The sequence below is a fragment of the Fukomys damarensis genome, unplaced genomic scaffold, assembly GCF_012274545.1.
Source record: "Fukomys damarensis isolate Sample0158 unplaced genomic scaffold, DMR_v1.0_HiC HiC_scaffold_36, whole genome shotgun sequence".
Lineage (NCBI taxonomy): Eukaryota > Metazoa > Chordata > Mammalia > Rodentia > Bathyergidae > Fukomys > Fukomys damarensis.
In genome coordinates, this window is record NW_022900948.1 from 47942296 (window position 1) to 47958296 (window position 16001).

The 16001-nt window shown below is 62.1% G+C and overlaps 1 protein-coding gene across 1 annotated transcript in view; it reads right to left on the reverse strand.

Moving 5' to 3' along the window:
- The window catches only part of Adamtsl2 (ADAMTS like 2), a 28588-nt gene that overhangs the window by 5135 nt on the left and 7452 nt on the right, over nt 1–16001 (reverse strand). Inside the window, exons 9-14 of the mRNA XM_033759002.1 lie at nt 14000–14175; nt 9582–9936; nt 8038–8407; nt 4477–4574; nt 867–993; nt 3–200 (exon numbers count right to left, since the gene is read on the reverse strand). Of these exons, the coding sequence (XP_033614893.1) occupies nt 3–200; nt 867–993; nt 4477–4574; nt 8038–8407; nt 9582–9936; nt 14000–14175 (1324 nt within the window). The remainder of the gene's footprint in view (nt 1–2; nt 201–866; nt 994–4476; nt 4575–8037; nt 8408–9581; nt 9937–13999; nt 14176–16001) is intronic.

Consider the following 16001-nt stretch of genomic DNA (forward strand, 5'->3'; position numbering starts at 1 on the left):
ACATCTCCCACTGCGGCCCGCAGGCCGGGTTGCGGCACGTCTTGCGCTCCTCAGGCCGCACGGCCTCGGCGGCCTCGCACAGGTCACTGTACACGGAGCTGTCGAAGCCGGGGGACAACATCTTCCAGCAGCGCACGATGCGGGACTGGTAGCCCTCGCCACAGGTGCGCGAGCACTCACTCCAGCTGCTGGTCTCCCACCTGCCGGGGCAGGGCAGTCCTCAGCCCTCTCAGGGCGGCCCTCACCGCGGCTGGCCGGGCCACACGGGAGGGGTGGGCAGGGGTCCTCAGGAGCCCCGACGCAGTGCTGGCTCCCAGCTGCCTCCCATGGGTCCCCAACCCCTGGGAGTGAGTGGCCACCCCAGCGCCAGAGCCGCCGCCTGGAGCCAGTGTGACGTGAACAGGAGCCCGGGTGAACCTCTCCACCCCGCCTTGGGGGTGAGCACCAAGGAGAAACTGGGGGCCCCGGGAAGACAGACCGGAGTAAGAGGGCTGAAGCCACGGGGCTCTTCGGCCCTTCCCGGGAAGAAGCAAATGCCCAGGATGCAGAGGGAGGAAGGACAGAGCGAAGGTGGCCCTGGCAGAGGCAGAGGACAGCACATGTTTGGCCTCTGGGAGCCAGGCCAGCATCTCGGGGTCCCAGCCTGATGGCCCCCGGGGGCATTGGAGCCGGGCCTTGACATGGTCCACGATGCAAGATGGAGGCGAGAAAGTGGGCCCCACTCACAGCGGAAGGTCTGCTTCGGGTTGGTTCCTTTCTGAGCCCGCAGGACCCGGTGCAAGGCCAGCTGCTCCTCCGGGCAGAGCCCAGCACTCGCCCCGACACCCCGCCCATGGGCCCCAGCACCCTGAGGGCCCAGGCGGGACCTGGGCTGGCACTCCCTCCCAGCGCAGAACTCGTGCACAGGCTCGGGCCGGGTCAGGGCGTCACAGTAGCTGTCGTCCACCTCGACTCCGTCGTAGCGGACGCACATGGCGTAGGTCGACATCACCCCTGGGTCCAGGGAGAGGGAAAGGCATGAGTTGGGGGGTGGCCAGGCTGGCTCAGCCTCTGCGCCTTGTGGCCAGATCTGCTCTTCCGCCCAGCCTAGGTCTGGCACCCAGCTCGGCTGCCCGAACCCTGGGCCGAGGCAAACGCAGCCGGCCCAGACGTGGAGGAGGAGGGATGTTACCATCACTCACTCATCCCAGCTGCCCAGCGTCTTGGTGTGGACTCCTTAGCACGGCTGCCTCTGGACTATGGCAACCACTCCCCTGGTGGCAGTCTTCCTGGGCTCCCAGGTCTAGACACCCAGCGTCGTCCAACAGTGTCCAGCCTGTCACCTTCCTCCCCACCCTGGCATGAACAGGCACAGGACCAGCTCGACAAGGTCAGGAGCCCCTGCCCAGCAGCCAGGGCCAGTCAGGGTAGGGGTTGGTGTGCAAAGACCCTGGGGTGCCCTGGGGCCTCTTGTCGGTGCTATGGGGTGTGAGTGAGGAAGACCCAGCCCTCTGTGGGTTCTGGGGTCCCGTGCAGGTCAGGCCAGGTGCATGTCCACCTTGCCTTCAGCAGCGAGCTGCACCATCTTCAGCCTGCTCACAGGGAAGGCAGCCCTTGTCAGCAACATGTGCCCTGGCTGGGACCCACAATCACTTCCCAGGGCCTGGCTAGTCACTGGTTCCTCCTCACCACCTAGATGGCAACAGAGTGGCTGGCACTGGAGCCCCCTGGGGTCCTCTGATTGCACCCAGACTCCTCCAGCCGCAGTGAGCCAACCACAGGACAGGAATGTCCCTCAGAGTCTGTGACAACTCGGCGGGGTGGTCTCTGGACATAGAACAGCCTGGGTGAGCGGCCCCCTGAGCCAGGTCCCCACAGCACACTGCAGTGTCTGGGAGAGGAGCCAAGGAATATTCTGGAAAGCCCTGCCCATGGCCCCAAACTCATCTACCTGCATTGCTGCTCCAAAATAGCACTTTAGAAGAAAACCAAGATCCCCAAGGCCAAGGCGCAGGGCGAGGGGCGGTTCACCCACTGACTCTACCCTCCACAATGGACCACAGTTCCGGGGGGCATGGGGACAGCTGTGGGCATGCCTTCCCCTGGACACTGGTGAGCTCACCATGATATACGGGGCCCCAAGTCCCTCAGCAGCCAGCCCGGCCTCCAGCCTCACGCAGCCTGGGCATCACGTACTAGGCTCCAGGGAGGATTGCTAGAGAGACTCAGGGAGGGACAGGGAGGCCCAGTCCCCTTTCCAGAGAGGTGATGGTGCCATGTTCTCCCCGGGCATGTCGCCCACACAGGGCTGTCCCTCAGCCCCCAGCCACAGAGGCCACCTCTGCCTGCATTAGCTCCGTACCATCACCTCTTCAGCCAGTGGTGTGTCCAGAGCTTCACTTCCAGTCTGGGCACATGCAAGTGCCCAGGCCGGGATGGGCAGAAAAGCACATGCCCGACCCCTCCCCTCGGGCCAGCCCATGGAGGGAGGGTCACCTGGGGCCTAGGCCCCTTGGCTCCGGTTCTGGGCTTGTCTAGAATAGTGACACCTGCCAAGCCCAATCATGTGGGGTGCTTTTCATATTCCACGATCTCCACCCGTCTCTGAGACAAGGATGCACCCAGTCCATAGGGAGGGCAGGGAAGCTGTGTGCCGGGGTCCCCTAGCTGCAGCACCAGAGCCTTCCTGCACCTGTCACACACCCAGAGGGTCACTTTCCCTGAGGGTGCCAGGCATGAGGTCACCTCAGCATGCCCAGGGGCCCAGGAGGGGCCGGCAGTGTGAGCAGAACCCCACTTATGGTCCTTGCTCACCAGGGCCTGGCCCCCAGGATGTCACCAGGGGTGTTGGGCACAGCCAGGCCAGGATGCCTCAGTGTCCTCACTGGTCAGTGTGCAGAGTGTTCAAAGGCTGCCTGCTGGGGATTCAGGGAAGGTGGGGATGTCATGGACCTCAAGGGGCAGCCTGGTGATATCCAAGCCTGGATGTGAAGCCCAAGTGTAGCTGCAGCGTGACCTCAGCACTGGACCTCAGGGTCTCCCCTGCCACTGCCCCATGCCAATCCCCTGTGCCAGTCTGACTCTGACCTTACAGCCTCCCCAAGTAGGAAACCAAAGTAGGCAGCAGAGACCACTGAGCCCCGTGGCCAAGGCTAGCAACCCAGGGCAGGGGTGGCTGGCCACACGGCCAGAGCCAGGACCCAAGGCTACCTTGACACCTAGGTGTCTTTCCGTTGGGTGCCCCCTGTAGAGAGCACAGGTCAGTGTATAGGATGCAGAGAACATAAAGCCTGCCAAACAAAGTACAATGTCAGTGTGTTCCCAAGAGCGGACCGTGAAACCCACCAAGAGTGACTTAATGTGGGAAACCTGCTATGTAATCCCGCCAAGAGTAAGAGTGATACCTAACCCAACAGGTCACCCTATGACGCGAGTAACCCTGTTATCTAAATTCAACGTGTGGACCTATGACATTTGCCAAACAAAGTACAATGTCAGTGTGTTCCCAAGAGCGGACCGTGAAACCCACCAAGAGTGACTTAATGTGGGAAACCTGCTATGTAATCCCGCCAAGAGTAAGAGTGATACCTAACCCAACAGGTCACCCTATGACGCGAGTAACCCTGTTATCTAAATTCAACGTGTGGAACCCTATGACATGTGCAGCCCCAATATCTACTCAAACAGCCCCAATATGTGTGAAGTGATAAAACCCGAACCAGTGCCACAGACCCCATTTAGAATGGTATAAAAGAGAGAGTGCAGAAGACCAGCTCGTCCCACTCGGTGACCGATTCAGCTCGACGGCAACCTGCCAGACGAGATCTTGGACGAGACCTCGGTCGAGACATCGGAAGCCTGCCCGGTGTGGACCCCCAGATCGAGGAGGAGGCAACTGGATCGACAACCGCAATCGCCAGGAAAGGAGAAACAAAGTCACGCTCCTCGGACTTGTGCAGGTACAGGGAGTGGCAACAGGTGGGTATGAATGGACATGTTTGATGTATGACAGATATATAAAATATATAAAAATCTAGTTGGCAACTACTACTGTTTCGACCTGCAGTTAGTGCACACTCCTGCTCGCGACACCCACTCCCCGGGGATCTCTGCTCCTCTCCTGGCTCCTCCCCTGAGGATGGATAGGGCCTACACTTGGCCTGTGCACTCAGGCATGGATTCAGAGACCACCCCTCCCCTCCCTCAGCCCTTCAAGGCTTCCTACTGCTCCCAGAGGCCCTAACACTGGACGACGGCAAGAGCAGCAGACCAGGGGACATCCGGGTGACCCTGGAACCCAGGCCCATGCAGCCCAGCATGCCGAGGGACTGACACCCAGCACTGACACAACACAATGACCCCACAGGTCACACACCACCGGGCCAGCTCCCCTAGGAGCCCCTCAGTCAAGCCCAGGGCACCATGGGGCAGGCTCAGAGTGGGTGCCCATAGCGCCCCATGACACCCCATGATGCCCAGTGACACGTGCAACAGTACCTGTGGTGCAGGTGGCGCTGCAAGGCTCGTGGGATGACAGCTTCCACCGGTACATGTCGGCTGGACTCACGCCTGGCTTGCGCGCCTTGGGCCGGGTCCTGGGCCAGGAGAGGAGAGAGGGCCGTGAGGAGCCAGCCTCACAGCTCAGCCAGTGGGTCTACCAGGACCCCACCTGGGAGGCCAGGGCCCTGGGGACAGAATGGGATGAAGTCCAGAGAAGCCATCACACACTGGCATCCTTCCCACCCCTGGAAGGCCTGGTGGACTCCAGGTGCCTGGTGGGACCTGGGCTCCCTAATGCCCGCTCTCCTCACACATGCAGACTTCATGCCTCACTGCCCATGCCAGCTGGTGGACGGCTCCCTCGTGCCCAAAAGGGATCTCAGAAGACACAAAGGTCTGACAATGTCCTGGAATTCCCTCCTGCTCCCTACCTCCCCTGGGACTCCCACTGCATGAGGCCACTGGCCATCTGGCTTCCGGTGATCAGAATTCAAAGGCCAGCTGCAGACGCAGAGGCCACACCCCACACCAAGGCTTGGGTCCCGATGGCCACACAGACCGCTGGCCGGTACGAGCCTGCTGGGGCCCAGCCAGCCACTGGCTGATTCTTGGCCGGGCTTTGGACAGCTGAGGCCAACTATTGTTAGGCCTTCTGGCTCCTTTGAACCAGGCAGTGAGCCCGGGCCACCCCATGTCTCCTGCACTGGCTCTTTGGATGCTGCAAGGGACAGAGGGAGCAACCCAGGGCATCTGCCCAAGACATAGCAGCCAGCGCTGAACCCCAGGGCGTGCCACAGCTGGAGTCAGGGAAGGCATGGGGAGCTGGTCCTGCAGACAGCTACTCCCAGGCCCTGCTGGCTCACTGTCTGGCCCCCATGGCCTGATGTGTGGCCCTTTCCTGAGGACCTCTGGGCTCGGCGGAGTCCTGGGGCCTCGCTCTACCATCCGGGCCACTCAGTGACAGGGATGTTGACTTGGGGTGAACGGAAGCTGTTTGAGTCCCATGGGTGCAAATGGCTCTTGGTTTTGCTCCAACAGGAGCTGGAGGAACAAGCCACTGATGTAGCTCCCCGTGCCGCCAGAGCCAGGCGCAGGGAGAAGAGGAGGAAGCCGGCCCGGCCCAGCCCTCGGTTCAGGGCAGGGGAAGGGGAGCAGGGCCACGACCCTAATGTCTCACAACTAGGGCTCCAAGGGAGCTGGAGAGTCGCCGTGGGACTCACTCTCCGAAGCCCCAGTCTGGGTGGGCAGATCCACCCAGGAGGGGAGAACACGGAAGACCAACCCTAACCCTCCATTCAGAAAACATGGCCTGGTGGATGGGGCCCCACCTGCTTTCTACAGTTTTGATTCTCCCCAAGAGCAGAAAGGGATGAAAAGACCCACGCCCCGCCCGCCCGCCATGGGCCAAACATCACCATCTTCATCTAATTACACACTTCCCAGCCAACAGGCGGCATGACTCACTCCACTCCGGGGAGAGCTGCTGAGTCCAAAATAACCCTTAGGATTTCAAGCCCCGGTGGTATTTCTGAAGGGGCTGCCCACACACCCCTCTGCGGCACGTGGGGCGTGGGCGCACGTGTGCCGCGAGGAACAAAGCCCTGGGCGTATTTGCACAACACTGCTGCGCTGACAGCTCCCCATCTTGGAAGGAACATCAAGAAGAGCCCCCGGGAATGGCCAGGCCGCCCACCTCCACGGGGGTGGGGGGACGCTGTGGCCGGCTCCCCAACCCTGTCACCGCCTCTGGGTCCTTGCCCGGCCACCTGGCGGAGCGCAGGCTCCTACATCCCCAGCAGCAGCGGCTCTGAGATGACCGTGTTTGTTTATAAATGAACCGGAGAGGTCTGTCTTCCTCTCCCCCCCACGGCTTCAGAGAGGCATGTGTGGGACCGAAGTTGAAGTCTCGTCTGGTAACGCCCCCCACCCCATTGTTTGAAGCGTTTCTGAGAAGATGAAAATAGCCCTTCCTTTCTGGGCTGCCCCTTTGATTTCACCCGCTCCCCAGGCAGACACCACTTCCTGTGTTTGGACAAACCCGAGACACGGCTATTTTGGCCTGGTAGTTTCCCAGCAGCCTCCTCAGCCCTTTATCTCCCCAGACTACTTCTGGTCCCCTCCGGCAGCACCCTTTGATGGCGCCCGGCTGGACAGTGGGAGCAGCCACGGCTCACTGTGCCGGGCTGACTTTCTGAGCGCTGACAGCAGCTTCAGTGACAGGCGCGGGACCCAGTGCATCCCCTCTGCCCAGGGAGGAGGGTGAGGAGGAAACTGAGGTCCAGAGGAGGGTGGGATGAGCTGCTCCACCGCACCGTGAGCCAGATCAAGAGGGGCCTCTGCCCCCGGTTGACCCCATCTCCAACCTCCTGGGCCGTGGTCCTGGTAGGCCTCTCGCCACCCAGGAGGTGTGGTTTTACGGCAGCTTCTACGGGTCAAGCCCTTCTCCTGCATCACACGCCTGTCGTACTTGTTCCCCAGAAGCCGTAAGGGTGCTGGGTCAAAGGAGCACAGAGGAGGCCGTGTGAGCCATTGGCAGTGCCCCAGGTCCCCCCAGCCCTGTGCCCTGGTCTCTGTGGCTCACAGGTGGGCCACATCATCACCCCAGGCCCCTGGGGAGAAGGGAGAAGATGGTCCAAACCCCATCCCCTTACAAGCAGCCTCCAAATCTCCCACCAAAGCCAAACCCAAAGACCCTAGCCTCAGAATCCCCAGCCCTGGCAGAGTTCAGCTCTTGCCTGGTCTGAAGTCAAGGGCTTGCGCAGCCCGGTTCCCAGGACACAAATCAAAAGGCAGCACCCCACGCACGCCAATCCTGCCTCCTCAGAGGTGGCAGAGTCTGGCCCCATGTTTCCACCGGCCGCACTGCCCCCGGGACCATCTTCCACACTGGACAGCAGCTCTGCATTACTCTGCACATGAGCCGCACCAACCAGGGGGACACAAGACCTCCAGCTTCTCCAGTCCTAGTCTGACTGTCCAGCCATCCCTAGCGCTGACCACCATGTGTCCCCAGCACTGACCAATGTGTGTCCCCAGGGCTGACCACCCTGGTGTCCCCAGCCCTGGCTGTCTAGGTCCCCGTGGCTCTCACAGCCTGTCTCAGCTGCAGCTCCAGCCTAGTCCCGACCCCTGCTCCAGGCAGCCCTGAGTGAGGACTTCCAGACCCTTCTGGTGTCCTCAGCCTGGGGGATGGCCTGTGCGCTGAGGGCCTGGGGACTCCGGGGTGGCTGTCCCTCTGAGCCGGGGAGCAGGACACCATGAAGGCTGTGACAGTCTGAGTTCCCCACCTCAGCTCCTGACTCAGAGCCGGCAGCTCCATACTTGGCTTCAGCAACAGAGATCCAAGTCGGGGCTGGGGATGCCTGGGAAATCACGGCAGGGGACACCCGGCCCACGGCTTCCGGCTGGGGGGCCGCGCTGGGGTCCAGGCCCCAAACCTGCGCTCAGCCCCAGCGTGCCAGGGGAGCAGCCCTGTCCCATTCACCTCAAGGTCGTCCTGGCCAGGTCCCTGCCAGGTGACCCTGCCCGGGACCCTCACAGGGCGGAACTGACCCCTACCTGGCCTTGTGGGTCCTGTTCCCGGCCAAGGTGGGGAGGCTGGCGCTGGTGTTGGGGAAGGCGGCCTCGGAGGAAGCATTGGCGACCCTGTCACTGCTCAGCTCCAGGTAGGACCCATTGACCAGGTAAGCAGCCCCCTCGCCTTCCTCATAGTCCGAGTAGAAGCTCTCAGTTGCAGGGCTCCTGGGGGCGCCCTGCGCGAAGATGCTGTTTCCCGTCTCGTTGAGGGCAAGCTCTTTGGAGTCTGAGCCTGTGCCCAGGAGCTGGTCCGAGATGGCATTGGCTGAGAGGGGATCCTGGGCAGGGAGATGAGCACCCACCTCCTGGTTATCCTTGTCCCCCGAAAGTGCCGTCCCAGTGGCGTTGTGGTCTGCAGAGGGACAAGCAGTTGGACCTCAAGCCGCCTGCTGTGTGTGAATGCTGCCCACCTTGCTACCTTAAGGACTCCAGAATGGCGAGTCCCTCCCGGGCAAGGGAATTAGGATGCTCCAGAGAGGTCCTTTCGGCTCAGAAAGACACAGTTTGGAGTCAGGATGGTGGCACATGGGAAGCTGAGGCAAGAGGATCACAAGTTGAAACCCAGCTTGGGAAACTTAACAACTTAGTTGGACCCTGTCTCAAAATCAAAAATACAAAAGGGTCGGGGAGGCTGGGAATGTAGCTCCATGTGAAGGCCCTGGGTTCATCCCAGTTCTGGGGTGGGGAGGCCCAGTTTAGCCAAGGTCTTAGAGTGAGAAGCACACAGCCAGTTCTGACTCTTTAGAGACCAATGGCTCTCCCATGGGCTGGACAGGGTCCCCCAAAGTATGTGCCAGCTGGACATGATTTGGAAGGAGGGTCCCTGCCTGTGGGGTTAGTGAGGGACCAGCAGATGAAACCATCCTGGATTTGGGGTGGGCCCTGAGTGACCAGTGTCCTCCAAAGAAGAGAGGATGAGAGACCCCTAGGCCCTGAACGGAGGCTGCAAGACAGGCAGATGAGAGGGGTCACTCCCAGCCAGCAGGCACTGGGAGCCCCGTCTGAGCAGCACCCCGTGGCCCAGGGCCCCTTGTGAGCCATGGGAGCCCAGCTCTCTTGACCCCAGCTCCTCCAGGGCCACACGATGACTGTGTCAAGTCGCCTCCGTGCCAACCTTGTGTCCCCTGGGAGACCTGGACCCCAATCTCCAACGCCTGCTGCCTCTGTGGGTCCACATGGTTGGATTCCACAGCCCGGGGTTCAACAGAATTGAGGGAGACCTTGGTCTGCCCTGCTAGTCCCTAACAATCCGATTGCTGCCCGGGCCCATGCAGTGTCAGGGGTGATACAAATGTCACCCGAGACAACCATGCCAGAGGCCACAGCAGGTCTGGGCCGATGCCACAGCACTGTAGCAGGGCACCTGGGGGCCCTGGGAATTTGGGTGTCAGAGGGACCTTGGCCCTGGTCTCTGTGGCACTGACGGGCTGCTGCCTACCTCACAGCCTGACCTCCTCTCAGTCTGGGAAGGGGCTGAGGTCCCGGGAGCCCCGCCCTCCCCACCACCCAAGGGGGCTCCTGGTTACCTCGGAAGCCCTTGCCCCTGGGGGGCCCCTGGCAGGCCCCGCTGCTGGGAGGCTCGCACACCTCGTTGGTCTCCTGGCCCTGACGGAGGCCCAGCTCCACATCAGGGCCCCGGGGGCCGAACAGCTGGTTGTCCAGGCCCAGCTGCTCGGAGGAGCCGGGGCTGTGGAGCGAGACGTTTCGCTGCAGGAAGCCCAGGAGCCTGGTGCCGGCCAGCTCCTGGCTTTCCACACTGGCGGAGGCCGAGGCAGGCTCAGAGAAGCTGTAGTAGACGGGCGGGCGGTGGATAGCGGGTGGAGGCTGTAGCAGGGTGTACTCAAAGGTGATGGAAGGGCTCTTGCCGTTCTGGTTCCACACCTGGGGAGGAGCGGTTGTGAGATCCTGGCCTCCCTGCAGCGCTGCCGGTGTCACAGAGACCCGAGGGCACCGCCCCCTCAGGGGCCCCTCACACAGACGCCCTAGGGGAGATCCAGGTACAAGCAATAAAGAGAGTTACAGAGAACCATCTAGAATGAAAGCCAGCTGAAACCCACCCTGCATGCTATCGTCATGTGTGCCGGAAACCGTAGGCAGGGATACAGGGGCTCTACCCCTCCCCCCAGAGGCCCAGGCCCCGCCTCGATTCAGGACAACCCTGAGGGGGCACAGCCTAGCCACAGAACTCCCCATGGAGTGGCCCAGGCCTGTGTGGGGACCTCAGGGCCCGTGACCTCTCCTGCCAGGGGCCGTCTCCCCAGCATCCCGGTCTCCACCCTGAAGCAGGAGCCACCTGGAAGCTGGTTCTGAAATAGACTTTGCAGCAGGATCGACCCACACCTCCCCAGGGGCCACAAGGGTCAACCAGGCAGCGGGCGGAACTCTGAGGACCCAGAAGGCAGCGTGAACCAGTCGAACAGGACCCCAGGGGGGAGACACGGGTGGCATCTCACAGCTTTGGGGTTGGCTGGGGACAGGGTGGGGCCAAGAAATCACAAGGAACCTGGAACCCAAGGCACTGGTAAGGGGGGCAGAGGGTGACTCTGTAGCATGGGGACTGCAGAGTGGGGGCAGGGTGGGGACACAGGAGAGCTCAGGGCTACAGCTCCAGGGCAGAAGGGCAGAGGAGGACCAAGGACGAGGTCAGACCACAGCGTGGGTCCCTGGGATGTGGATCCAGAGACCTGAGTTGGGAGGCTCAGAATATGTGAAATTTGACTCACGGAACCTTCTGGGCCTGGAGAGGGCTGGGTCTCCCTGGAAAGCTGGCAAAGGCCCCCTCTTCCCACTTCCTCGTGCCCCTGGGCTGAGCCCAGCTCCTAGGACTCCTGACAACAGCTTGGCTCACGCCCCATCCTCACCAGATCCAGGAAGCCCCAAGGGGGAAGTGTGTGCCCTGGACTCATGGGGGGCCCCAGGCTGATGGAGCACCCAACTCTGGGAGGCAGAGCCAGTGGGGCAGACACTAAGAGAGGGACAAGCACCCCGCCTCCCCTGGACAAGCCACTAGGGGACTCTGCTCTTCGGGAAGTCTGCAGGACATTCCACTCGCCAATGAGAAAAGAAACGATGCCAGCATCACTCAGGGACACGCGGGGCGTCCTCTCAGGCCCGGCTGGTGGCAGGAGAGGCTGCTTCAGACCAGAGCCCGGCAGCAGCCGGGGCAGTGCCGGGGGCCTGATATAATAAAGGCAGTGACAAAATGGAAGCAAGGTGGACACACATTTCACTGTGGACAGTAGCAGATATGGTCGCCTGGGGCCTGGTCCACGGAGAACTCCGGACACGGCCAACAGGATGATGGACACGTGATAGTGGATGGGCCGGAAATGGTGCTACTCAACTGTGTGAGCACAAGAGACCAAGGTGGAGGTCGGGAGCCAGGACCGGGGTCCTGCGTGATGCCACCGTACTTCCTCAGGTCCTGAGCCAGGTTGCAGACCCAGGATCCACAGTTCATACAGCTAGGAACCCCCGTCCTCTCCAGGGGCAGGCAGTTGGTTCCTGGAGAAGTGGGTGGGGACCCAGAACCAGGGTCCAGGTCATCACTGAGAACCAGAGCCCCCAGGCACCGCACTGTGGCCCAGTGTGCTCGCAGTACATTTCCTGGCCCGTGGGCTCCCTGTCCCTAGCATCACAGCTGGAGTTGGCAGATCCCCTACACTAGCCCTCGACCTGGGGGGGTGGAGCTGTCACTGTGACAAGGCTACGTGACACCCCAAATCCAAGACAGCTTTGCATCCTGGGGAGATGGCAGACATCAGGGCCAGAAGTTGCATCCTGCAGCTCAGGGTGGGGGTTCCTCAGCTCTAGTGGACCTGCCACCTATGTGTGGTTGTGTGCTGTGTGTCCCAGCTGGTTCACAGCCCCTGCAGCTCTGGGCCAGGGTGGTCCCCTTTCTAGAGCCCACTCACATGGCTGCAAGCTGGGCACTTGTGGCCACTAAGTTGGAGGTGGATTCTCTTTGTCTCCAGCTGGGGAGGCCCAGAGCAGCATCTCTCCACATGGGATAGACGGGGCGCAGGTGCACAGCAGTGACCCAGGGCTACATGAACATCCAGCTCCCGGTCATAACAGGTTACAGGGACCATCACCCTCCATGCGACACTGTGCCTTGTGCTCCCTGTCCATGACATTGTGTCTGTCAGGTCAGGAAGAGGCAGTGGAGGCCTCCACATCCTCCAGATGGCCAGAGACTCAACCCTAAAAAGACTCAGGGACCCTAAGCCCATCGGTGGACACCTCAGGGTTCAGAGGAGATTCCTGCAGCTCACGCCACCACCACGAGGGAGGATTCCACATCCAGGAACACTGGTCCAAAGGAGGATTTACCTCGAGATGGCCCCTCAGACAAGGAAGGAAGGAAATGCTCCCAGTGCAGCCACCCGCTGTGCAGGCAGCATCTTGACCCAAAATAAGATGTCAGCTTCAGGGCCAGGCAAAGGGCAGGGCTGTGGGTCAGAAGCCCAGAGGGAACAAACAGAAGGCTGGGGCCAGAGCCACCAAACAGCCACCTAACGGCAGAAGGGCTCTGTCTGCCGACACAGCCTGGCTCCAGCTCCAGTTGCCTGCTGCTGGCTCTGCACAGGGGCTCAGTGATGTGGCTGCCACCACCCAGACTGCTCAGTCCCTTCCACGACTGGGAGCTCGGCTGGCCAAATCAGCACCAGTCCCACCCAGCACTGTCCTACAGGGGCCGGGCCACGCTATAGCAAGGGCTGCACCCCATGGACCCGCCCATCCTTGGTGGGCTGCTCGAAGGGGACCAGCAACAGTCCACAGCCAAGCTGCTAGGGCCGGGCACTCTGAGCCAGGTGACCCCTCCTGGGGTCAGTGTCCCTCAACCCCATGCACAGCCTGAGTTAGGTGGATAGTAGGAAGGCTGAGGTCCACACCGCCCTCTGCCCAAGCCCCCCATCTCCTGGGGCTGCTCCAGAGGCCCCGCCCCCACGCCCTCTGGTGCCACACTTCCATCCCAGCCTCCTTCCCCCAGGGCCAGCCTGCCTCAGTAGCGGTGGCAGCAAAATTCAAAAGCACTCCCATAGGAAGGCGCCTCAGCCCCTGTGAAAGCCAGCTCCAGATCCACCCGTCTCGGGAGCGGCTGATTCCTGGATAAGCTCTGCCTTTGGGCCAGGCCTGTGCAGCAGCACAGTTTCCAGTTGCCAATCATGGTGACACCCACGGCGAGCTGCGCAGAGCAGGCCCACACTTTCCTGCTCCCCACTGCCAAGCCTGACCATCCCAGGCAGGCAGGGCCAGGGCGCCCAGCTCTGCAGCTGTCCCCACAGTGTCAACAGGACCGGCTGGAGCTAGGGGGTGTCAACCCCAGGGGTGGACTGCAAGCCTCCTCCTGGCTCCTGTGGGCCCCTGGTGAGCAGAGGACGGGTCAGCACGGAGGCTCTGGCAGTGCCGGTGCACAGGGAGCTACAGCAGTGCAGAAAGATGAACAGCTGAATGGGTGGAGAAAGGGGTGAATGAAGGGGTGGACAGATGTGTGAATGAACAAATGAACGAGCAGGACGAACCATTCTAAGGACAGACAAGCGAAGGGACGGACAGCGGACTCACCAGCGGATGAATGAGCACTGTCCGGAGGAGCAAAGGGGCGAGTGATTGGCTGAGCCCGTGACCAACGCCTGACCGACTACTGAGCACTCACAGGGCCAAGTGAGCCGAGCGAAAACGAGCAAAGGAGTGGAGGGAGGAGGGCGGCGAGCGAGCAAGGACACAGGGGAAGGTGAATGAAGTCAGGCGCTCACGGGAGAAAGACAAGGAACTAAGACCCAAGTGGACCCCAGGCGGGGACTGAGCAGACAGACGCGTGGGTAGGCCTCTGAGCGGCTCCGTGAGCGGCGCCCGCACCCCGAGCAGGCAGGCGAGACACAGCCCGGCCTGTGGCTGCACCCTGGGAAGCAGTGGCCCAGCCCCCACCCCACGCACGCACCATGACATTCAGGCCCTGGTTGGTGGGCCCCTGAGCCACGATGTACTCGATGCCCGTCTCGTAGATGTCCATGGGCCGCCGGTACTTGACCACGGTGCCGGCAATGTTGAAGTTCTTGGGGCTGTCCACTTTGTAGTTGCCGTTGAAGAAGTAGAAGCCAGCTTCATCTGCCAAAGCTGGGAAGGCAACACTGCAGGTCACACGGGCCAGGCAGAAGGAGCCTGAGGGGCAGAGGGAGCCAGGCCAGCCCTGCCCGCCCCCCAGGACAGAGCCCTCAGAGTCACAGGGAAGGAGACAGATCCTTCACCCTGGCCCCTGAGAGCCGAGGACACGAACCCCTTCCTGTCATTCAGCAGTGACCCTGGCACACCTGTGGACCGGCTCAGCTGCTCTGAGGCTGAGGGGCGCCTTGGCAAAGCCATTGCCACAGCCCAGGGGCAAGCTCGGGGCCGGCACAGCCTGCACAGGTGGGGAAGAGCCCCACGCCTCGTGGGGGCCCTGTGGCATGTCACACTGCAGCCCTGGCCTGGCTGGCGTGGGGAACTGGGCACCAGGATGCTCCTGAGAGCCCCCACTGACCAGCTCCACCCTCCCAATGACAGCAAGGCTGTCCCAACTGTGCTGTCACCCTGTCCTCCCAGGTTCTGAGGGCTGGCAGGGTTAAATCAGTCAGGAGGGGCCTGTGCACCTCTGTCCCCTCTACGGGAGGTGGCTGGAGGAAGGGCATCCTCCTAGGGCCCTGCTGGAGCCAGCTGGAAGCTCGGGGCGCAGGAATATGTGTGGACCCCCGCCAGCCCATCCCCTGTGCCCAGAGTCTGGAACAGCAGCCAGAGCTGGTCCTCTGGGGAAGAGGTGCCTGGAGCCTCCAGGGCTGGGAGGAACAGAAGGGGAGGACTCGGCACTCAGGGACACTCTGTCTTCCAAAGGGTGTCCTTAAAGCCAGTTCCAGGAACTGGCTGCCGAAAGACAGTTCAGCTTCCAAAGTCCCTGATGCAACACGGAGGAGCCGGGGCAATTAGTTTATTAGCAGACAGACCCAACACGCAGGACGTGTCTGCCTGGCAAGTGCCCTGGACACAGCAACCTCAGAAAACAACGCAAAGGCGGCATGCTGCTGGGGCTCGCTTGCTCGGACCGGCATCAGGACGAGCCAGCGCTCGGCAGGGCCCACATCCGAGACCTGTTTCCTGGCAGTGAGGACCTCCCTGCCTGTGGCTTTCCCGGTGCTCCAAGGCAGCCCTTGGCATTTCCACACGTCTGTCTCAAGAAGAGGGCTCTGCAGCCAGCTTGGAGAATGCGGCGTTTCCCGGCCTCCCCACTCCCCAGAGAGCGACCACAGAGCCACCAGCCTGGCAAGGAGCCCAGGTCATCCCTGGGGTGGTGGCATCTGGGACCAATGGTACACAGGGCTGGGACCTGGCTGTGCAGACCCCAGGGGCTGCACAGAGAGCCAAGAGACAGAGGCTGGTCCCCTCGGGTGTCCCTGCAAGCAGGGGTGGCGCCCAGAAGCCCTGGAGCTCACACACTTGCTCCCAGAGAGAGTGCAAGTTCTCGGCCTGGCCCACACAGGGCCGGCCAAGCACAAGAAGGTAGGGACCGCAGCCTCTCAGGTCACGCACCCCAAGTCGCCCCCAGACAGGGTGTTGCTTCCTCGAAGTAGTGCAGACAAACCTGGTATCTTCGAGGCGCTGGCCTCCCCTCCCAAGCCCAGCTTCCGCTGGAGACTGCAGGGGAGAAGCACATGGGGCTGGCCTGGACTGGAACCTGCCCTCTGCTCCTTCCTGCTCCTGGCTCCCACCTGCTCTCCCTCTGCCCGGCCTGTTACTCCCGCATGCACTGTGCACTGCCGCTGGGGCCCATCTCCAGCACCCAGCTGCTCAGGGAGCACTCTGCCCAGCCTTGTCCAGGGATCCCCACGTAGGGTCGGGTTGCTTCCACCCCCACCCCGGCCCGGGCCCCCCCGGAGCCCCCTCCCCCCGCTGACCCTGCCCCCAACCGCTGC